The following is a 9,947-nucleotide window of genomic DNA, read 5'->3' as shown; positions in this document are numbered from 1 at the left end:
TCATAGTCCCGCCGCCCCGCCCCTCGGCCAAGCCTCCGCGCAGGCGCAGTGGCGGCCAACTCCGTCCCCTCAGAGGCCTCGCGTTTGTTGTGGAGCCAATGGAGGGCCCGCCAATTATTAATATTATTATTATTATTATTATTTTTATTATTAATATAATCACCATGATCATAATTTAGATTGCATTCTGTTATTACTGTCATATCATACTATTACTATATTTTCCTATATCATAAATTATATTATATTGCATTCTATTATTACTGTCGTGTTATATTATTATTATTATTATATTTTCTTTATTACTATATAACAATTATAATTTATATTATATTCCATTCTGTTATTACTGTCATATCATACTATTACTATGTTTTCCTATATCATAAATTATATCATAATTTATATTATATTGCATTCTATTATTACTGCCGTGTTATATTATTATTATTATTTTTATTATATTTTCTTTATTACTATATAACAATTATAATTTATATTATATTCCATTCTGCTATTACTGTCATATGATATTATTACTATATTTTCCTTAGTAATATATTATAATAATTATATCATTTATATTATATTCCATTCTGTTATTATTGCCATATTGTTATTATATTTTCCTTATTATTTTTATAATTATATCATAATTTATATTATATTCCATTCTGTTATTACTGTCATATCATACTATTACTATATTTTCCTATTTATTATATTATAATAAATATTATATTGCATTTTGTTATTACTGCCGTATTTTATTATATTTTCCTTATTACTATATTTTAATAATTGTATCATCATAATTTATATTATATGGCATTATGTTATTACTGCCGTGTTATATTATTATTATTATTATATTTTCCTTATTACTATATAATAATTATAATTTATATTATATTCCATTCTGTTATTACTGTCATATCATAAAATTACTATATTTTCCTTAGTAGTATATTATAATAATTAGATCATAATTTATATTATATTGCATTCTGTTATTACTGTCATATCATACTATTACTATATTTTCCTATATCCTAAATTATATCATAATTTATATTATATTGCATTCTATTATTACTGCCGTGTTATATTATTATTATTATTATATTTTCTTTATTACTATATAACAATTATAATTTATATTATATTCCATTCTGTTATTACTGTCATATCATACTATTACTATATTTTTCTTAGTAGTATATTATAATAATTATTTCATTTCCTGCTTCTTAGCAGAGGGTTGGACTAGATGGCCCATGTGGTCTCTTCCAACTCTACTATTCTATGATTCTATGATTCTATGATTCTATGATTCATTTATATTATATTCCATTCTGTTATTATTGCCATATTATTATATGTTCTTACTATATTTTTATAATTATATCATAATTTTTATTACATTGCATTCTGTTATTACTGTCATATCATACTATATTTTCCTATATCATAATTGAATATAATGAATATATATTCATAATGGAATATAATATAAATTATGATGATATAATTATTAAAATATACTATTAAGGAAAATATAATAAAAATATAATACGGCACTAGTAACAAAATGCAATATAATATAAATTATAATATAATTTATCATAGAATCACTATTCATTTTATATTGCATTCTGTTATTATTGCCATATTATTATTATTATTATTATTATTATTATTATTATAGTTTATATTATATGGCATTACTGCCGTGTTATCATAGAATCATAGAATCATAGATTTTTATACTTATAATAATTTATATTATATTGCATTCTGTAATTATTGCCGTATTATATTATTATTATTATTATATTTTCCTTAGTATATTTTTATACTTATAATAATTTATATTATATTGCATTCTGTAATTATTGCCGTATTATATTATTATTATCATTCTATTTTCCTTAGTCTATTTTTATACTTCTATCATCATAATTTAGGAATGTTAGGAGCCGAAGCCCAGAGCACCTGGAGAGGGCAGTGCCGTACCTGCCTGCGAGGAAGACCCCGGGCTCGCCTGTGGAGTGCCCTGCGGAGGATGCGGAAGGAGCGTGGAGGGCTCCTTTAAGGCCTGTGTGGTGGGCCTTCCCGATTTGGTGCTGCTCCTCCTTGGAGGGGATGAGGATGGGGGGGGGCCCGCCTGCTTTTCTCCTCCTCCGGCTGAGCCTCCTTCTCCGCGGTCGGTCTCCCTGGTCTCCCTCCTCCTCCGGCCATGGACCTGCTGGGCTCCCTGGACGTGGCCGACTTGGCCTCCGCCTTCTCCCGCCTCCCGCTCTTCCCGCTCTTCGACCTGGGCTACTTCGTGGTCTCCCTCCTCTACCTGCGCTATGAGAAAGGTAAGCAGGCTCATCTATCTATATATATAAAAGAGTGATGGCATCAGGGCAGCGGACAAAACAACAAAACTACAGGCCCCCCAACCTCAAAATTTGACAACACAGCCCATCATTCACGGCTCTAGGTTGATACAACAAAAAGAAAAGAAAAATAAAGTCCTAATTAGAGAGAGAGGAAAAATTGCTTTTATCCAATTGCTGCCAGTTAGAAGGCTAAGCTCCTCCAAATTGGTCTCCTAGCAACCCAATAAAAATAATAAAAATACTAAAAATTAATACAATAAAATACTATAATAACAGAAAATAACTAAAAATAATACATGAAAATAATGAAATATCTATATATATAAAAGAGTGATGGCATCACGGCGACCCACAAAACAACAAAACTACAGGCCCCCCAACCTCGAAATTTGACAACACAACCCATCATCCACGCCTCTAGGTTGATACAACAAAAAGAAAAGAAAAATAAAGTCCTAATTAGAGAGAGAGGAATAATTGCTTTTATCCAATTGCTGCCAGTTAGAAGGCTAAGCTCCTCCAACTTGGTCTCCGAGCAACCCAATAAAAAATAATAAAAAACACTAAATTAATACAATAAAATACTATAATAACAGAAAATAACTACAAATAATACAAGAAAATAATAAAATATAATAAATAAAAATATAACTTACAATAAGTCAAATAAAAATTACACAACAATTTTCAACCAATACTACCACCACTTTGCCACAGCAACGCGTGGCCGGGCACAGCTAGTCTATATATATAAAAGAGTGATGGTATCAGGGCAGCGGACAAAACAACAAAACTACAGGCCCCCCAACCTCGAAATTTGACAACACAGCCCATCATTCACGGCTCTAGGTTGATACAACAAAAAGAAAAGAAAAATAAAGTCCTAATTACAGGGAGAGGAATAATTGTTTTTATCCAATTGCTGCCAGTTACAAGGCTAAGTTCCACCCACTTGGTCTCCTAGCAACCTACTCAGCCCAGGGAACAGGCACAAGAGTTTGGAGAGACCCCTGAGGGCCATCCAGCCCAACTCTTTCTACTATCCAAGCATTCCCAACACATGGACAACGTATAAATACTATACAATACTACACAGGTACATAGACCCCCTCTACCCTCACCACTTTCACAGGTCACAAACAACCAAATGCATACTAAACATAAAGACAACCATACAACAGACATTCAATACCACCACTACCTCAACAATTTCTCACCAACACCACCAGACAACGACACAGCAACGCGTGGCCGGGCACAGCTAGTCTATATATATAAAAGAGTGATGGCATCAGGGCAGCGGACAAAACAACAAAAGTACAGGCCCCCCAACCTCGAAATTTGACAACACAACCCATCATCCATGGCTCTAGGTTGATACAACAAAAAGAAAAGAAAAATAAAGTCCTAATTACAGGGAAAATATATAAAATACTAATTAAAGACATAGAAAAAAAGAAAAGACTAACATTAAGAGAATCATGGGAGGAGGAATTAGGAACAAAGATAACGGAAAAAGAATGGGAGGAGATATGGAAAACAAGACAATTAAAAAACATGTCAATTAGAATAAAAGAAAATTACTACAAACTAATTTGGAAGTGGTATTTAACACCAAGAAGGTTAAATATTATGAATAAGAATAATAATGAAAAATGCTAGCGAGGGTGCCAGGAAATTGGAACCTACATGCCTATGTGGTGGGATTGTAAACATGTAAAAGGTTTTTGGGAATTGGTCATAAGGGAAATAGAAAATATTATAAATATAAAAATTAGAAGGAATCCAGTGGAAATATTACTTTTAATTAAAAAAGAGGATGAGAAAGATAAGAAGGAAAAAAATTTAATAGACATGCTATTAACAGCAGCTAGATTATTAATTGCAAAATATTGGAAAGGAGAAATGAAAATACAAATTAATGAATGGTATAAAGAAGTTTGGCGAATGGCACTGAATGACAAGCTAACATCAAATTTAAAAGTAAAGAAGGGATTATGGAAAAAAAATGATTTTGAAAGTATTTGGAGAAAATTTCTAGAAAAATTATTGGAAAAAGAAGATGGGAATTTACCTCCAAATGAAGAATTGAACTTTTGGTGGGACTACAGAAGAAGAGATGGCTCTGGGGAAGGGGAGCACAGGGGTGAATGTAAATAAAAGAGGGGGAAATGTATAGAATATGTTTATATAATTGTAACTTTTTCTCAATAATAACAATTATATATATATATATATATATATATATATATATATATATATATATATATATAAAAGTCCTAATTACAGGGAGAGGAATAATAGTTTTGATCCAATTGCTGCCAGTTTGAAGGCTTATATTGCACTGTATAATTTTTATATATGCGTCTTATTGTAAGCCGCCCTGAGTCCCCTGTTGGGTGAGAAGGGCAGGATATAAATATTGTAATAAATAAATAAATAAATAAAATAAGCTCCGCCCACTTGGTCTCCTAGCAACCTATTCAGCCCAGGGGACAGGCACAGTTAGGCCTCACTTAGGCCTCTTCCACAGATTATCAGATTTTCACTGCATTATATGGCAGTGTAGACTCAAGGCCCTTCCAGACAGCTATATAACCCATTTAGAATATTATATTATCTGCTTTCGACTGGATTATCCTGACTCCACATTGCCATAGAATCCACTTCAGTGTGCATACTAAACATAAAGACTACCATACAACAGACATTCAATACCACTACAACCTCAACAATTTCTCACGAACACCATCAGACTCGGCTGTTCGGAATGGTGGGAGTTGAAGTCCAAAACACCTGGAGGGAGGGCCCAAGTTGGCCCATGCCTGCCCTATATGATCGGAGGATCCTAGTCCAACCCTATTGCAATATTTGTGGGGTTGAAGAAGAATATCGTTATTATTCTTCAAGCCTCACCTTGCTTCATGTAACATTATTATTATTATTATTATTATTATTATTATTATTATTATTATTATATTTTATTGTGACACAGCAAACAAGATAGATATGCTGGATTTCATATCACAAAATCACAATAATAATAATAAATTATTATTATTATTATTATTATTATTATTATTAGGACACAGCAAACAAGATAGATATGCTGGATTTCGTATCACAAAATCACAAGTCGAACACTTCCCAAGTGTCTAGGACTGTGTGATGTATTATTATTATTATTATTATTATTATTATTATTATTATTATTATTATTATTAGGACACAGCAAACAAGATAGATATGCTGGATTTCGTATCACAAAATCACAAGTCGAACACTTCCCAAGTGTCTAGGACTGTGTGATGTATTATTATTATTATTATTATTATTATTATTATTAGGACACAGCAAACAAGATAGATATGCTGGATTTCATATCACAAAACCACAAGTCGAACACTTCTCAAGTGTCTAGGACTGTGTGATGTATTATTATTATTATTATTATTATTATTATTATTATTATTATTATTTTATTATGACACAGCAAACAAGATAGATATGCTGGATTTCGTATCACAAAATCACAAGTCGAACACTTCCCAAGTGTCTAGGACTGTGTGATGTATTGTTGTTGTTATTATTATTATTATTATTATTATTATTATTATTATTATGACACAGCAAACAAGATAGATATGCTGGATTTCGTATCACAAAATCACAAGTCAAACACTTCCCAAGTGTCTAGGACTGTGTGATGTATTATTATTATTATTATTATTATTATTATTATTATTATTATTATTATTTTATGACAATAATAATAACAATAACAATAATAATATTGTTAATAATAATAAAAATACTGTAATAATTTAGCAAAGTAAGGCTTGAATAATAATAATAATAATAATAATAATAATGCATTAAGTAAGGCAATAATAACAATAGTAATAATATAATAATAATACATTAAGCAAGGCAATGCAATAATAATAAAATAATAATCATCATTTCATCATCATCATCTTTTAATTACTTATAAATCGCCCTCCATCCAAGATGCTCTAGGCGATTTACAAGCTAAATTGTAAAGGATAAAAATACAGTAGAGTCTCACTTATCCAACATAAACGGGCCGGCAGAATGTTGGATAAGCGAATATGTTGGATAATAAGGAGAGATTAAGGAGAAGCCTATTAAACATCAAATTAGGTTATGATTTTACAAATTAAGCACCAAAACCTCATGTTATACAACAAATTTGACAGAAAAAGTAGTTCAATGCGCAGTAATGCAATGTTGTAATTACTGTATTTATGAATTTAGCACCAAAATATCACGATATATCGAAAACATTGACTATAAAAATGCATTGGATAATCCAGAATGTTGGATAAGCGAATGTTGGATAAGTGAGACTCTACTGTACATACATACACATATTGATAAAATTAACATAGATCAAAAGCTCTAGTAAAAAACCAGGTCTTGAATGCTAGGATAAAAGGCCCTAACTCACGCATGGCTCTCATATAATAATGATAATATATTTAGCAAAGCAAGGCCTGAATAATAGTATTAATAATAATACATTTAGCAAAACAAGGCTTGAATAATAATAATAATAATAATAATAACAACAACAACAACAACAATAATAATAATAATAATAATAATAATAACGATAACTTTGTTAACCCCTCCCACCAATAACATGCTATGCTAATTATATATATGTGTGTGTGTGTCTGTGTGTGGATATCTATCTATATATATAAAAGAGTGATGGCATCACGGCGACCCACAAAACAACAAAACTACAGGCCCCCCAACCTCAAAACTTGACAACACAACCCATCATCCATGGCTCTAGGTTGATACAACAAAAAGAAAAGAAAAATAAAGTCCTAATTAGAGAGAGAGGAATAATTGCTTTTATCCAATTGCTGCCAGTTAGAAGGCTAAGCTCCTCCAACTTGGTCTCCTAGCAACCCAATAAAAAATAATGAAAAACACTAAAAATTAATACAATAAAATACTATAATAACAGAAAATAACTAAAAATAATACAAGAAAATAATAAAATATAATAAATAAAAATATAACTTACAATAAAATTAATAAAAAATTGCAAATAACGTCAAATAAAAATTACACAACAATTTTTAACCAATACCACCACCACTTTGCCACAGCAACGCGTGGCCGGGCACAGCTAGTATATATATATATATGTATATATGTATATGTATAGACATACATATATACATATGTACCTATATACATATATATATAATATAATTAACTATAATATATAATATTATAATATATTGTATATGCATATAATATTATTATTTTGTAATACAATATAATACTAATAATACAATATAATAATGTTAATTATATATTATATTACACTATCTGTGCCCGGCCACACGTTGCTGTGGCATATGGGAATTCTTTGTTAGGTAGGTAGAATAACAATGAATAACTTTGTAGCCTGAAAGCCTGGCCATTTTGTTATGTGAATCCTTGTTTGGTGAGGTGGAATAGAAAGGAATAGGCTTGCTGCTTGGAAGGTTAGGTAGTTGCCTGTTAGGGGAATGTTTTTTGGGGTGGTAGAATTGTAATGAATAGCCTCGGTGGTTCAAAGCCTGGGTGCTTGCTACCTAGGGGAAATCTTTGGTTGGTCAGCTTCAGAGTTGTATCACTGTTTCAAAGCCTGGTCGCCTTTTACGAAGGTTAATCTTTTATTGGTCTGGTTGCATTGCACTGAATATGCTTGCAGCTCCAATGTCTGGCTATATTTATTATTTTGTATTTTATATATATATTACAAAATATAGAAAACATGGCAATAAGAATAAGAATAGTAGAAGTTCCCGCCCATGGTCCCTTTCCCGAAAAATACTTTTGAGTTCCGCACGCATGCGTACATTGCCTGTTGTGGGTTTTGGCCTTTTTTTGGTGTTGTGATTGTGTTTTTTGTGTGATTGTGTTGTATCTTACTGGAGGCAGGGATGATGGATTGTGTTGCCAATTTTAGAGTTTGGGCGGTGTTGGGTTTTGTTGTTTTGTGAGTCGCCGTGATGCCAAAAGCCTTTTATATATATAGACTAGCTGTGCCCAGCCACGCGTTGCTGTGGCGAAGTACGGTGGTATGGGAAATAAAGTATTGAGGAATTGGTGGTAGTTAAGGTAAAAGGTCCCCTGGGCTGAGTGGGTTGCTAGGAGACCAAGTGAGTGGAGCTTAGCCTTCTAACTGGCAGCAATTGGATAAAAACAATTATTCCTCTCCCTCTAATTAGGACTTTATTTTTCTTTTCTTTTTGTTGTATCAACCTAGAGGCATGGATGAGGGGTTGTGATGTCAATTTTCGAGGTTGTGGGGTGTTTACTTTTGTTGTTTTGTCCGCTGCCGTGATGCCATTACTCTTTTATATATATAGATAGATAGATGTAATATTAATAATAATATTATTAATATTATAATATGTGGGACACTATTACATGCGATTTCTATCCTCTCTTGGAATGTTTCTTTAAAAAGCGTATGACCGGTGGCAGGTTCTTCATGCTGTATTTTTAATAGTATAAATGTGAAACTGCTTCCTGTGCATGTGTTTCCAAATTTGTTTTATCTACTCGGTCATCTCATCGACATATAAAATTTATAACTACTCATCTGTGTAACTTAGTAGATTTAGTCAGCCTTCAATAAATAGACTTAACTAATAAAAATAATAATAATAATAATAATATTACAATATATGGATATAGTACAATGTAGTGATTTATTGCCTGTATTGTGCTAGGCTAATAATATAAAATTGTATGTCAATTTAATTTGTAAGCCGCTCTGAGAAAGAAGGGCGGGATATAAATGTATTAAATAAATAAATCAATAAATAATACATTAAGCAAGTTGAGGCTTGAAGAATAAAGGGCCAAAATGGGGCCGATCAGCTTATCCGAGCCCACTTTGGGAGGCCAGGAGCAAGCCGGCCGCTTCTCGGGTTACTGGCGAGGGGCCCCGCATTGCATTGCCCATCATTCCTTTCCCAAATTAGAAAGCGGCTGGTCGGGGGGGAGAAAGGGATCGGTTTCCTGGGCATGGAAGGAGCGCAGGCAGCTGCTCCGGGAGATTAACTCTGGGCTGCTTTGCAAGGACACGCCGGGGACCGCCCGGCCGGACGACCCACTTAAGGCCACGGAATTAGAGCCTGCCCTCACCCCAAAGGCTCGCTTCGGACCACGAGTATTTTCACGTCCCTTTTCGGAAGGCTGGGCGGACCTCTGTCGGGAGGGATCAGGTGGTGCCTTCGGGGTCCCTTCCAACTCGGGGAGGCTTTGGCCCTATTTCTCCCCATGCACATTCCCATGCCTAAGAGGCTGGACGGCCCTCTGTCGGGAGGGATCGGACAGGGCCTTCCTTTAGGGCATATTAATGTATTATTATTATTATTATTATTATTATTATTATTATTATTATCTATATATATAAAAGAGTGATGGCATCAGGGCATCAGACAAAACAACAAAACTACAGGCCCCCCAACCTCGAAATTTGACAACACAACCCATCATTCACGGCTCTAGGTTGATACA

The 9,947-nt window shown here is 32.9% G+C and overlaps 1 protein-coding gene across 3 annotated transcripts in view; it reads left to right on the top strand.

Moving 5' to 3' along the window:
• Nucleotides 1-1,875: 1,875 nt before the first annotated feature.
• The window catches only part of tmem38a (transmembrane protein 38A), a 17,064-nt gene continuing 8,992 nt past the window's right edge, over nt 1,876-9,947 (top strand). Inside the window, exon 1 of one of the 3 annotated variants that reach the window (XM_062960019.1) lies at nt 1,876-2,363. In XM_062960019.1, the coding sequence (XP_062816089.1) occupies nt 2,240-2,363 (124 nt within the window). In that variant the 5' untranslated portion in view covers nt 1,876-2,239. The remainder of the gene's footprint in view (nt 2,364-9,947) is intronic. The other 2 variants (XM_062960020.1, XM_062960021.1) reach the window with 2 other exon arrangements.

Source organism: Anolis carolinensis, unplaced genomic scaffold (genome assembly GCF_035594765.1).
Source record: "Anolis carolinensis isolate JA03-04 unplaced genomic scaffold, rAnoCar3.1.pri scaffold_7, whole genome shotgun sequence".
NCBI classification, from domain to species: domain Eukaryota; kingdom Metazoa; phylum Chordata; class Lepidosauria; order Squamata; family Dactyloidae; genus Anolis; species Anolis carolinensis.
Note: the sequence above shows the minus strand (reverse complement) of the source record. Positions and strands in the feature narration are given on the sequence as shown.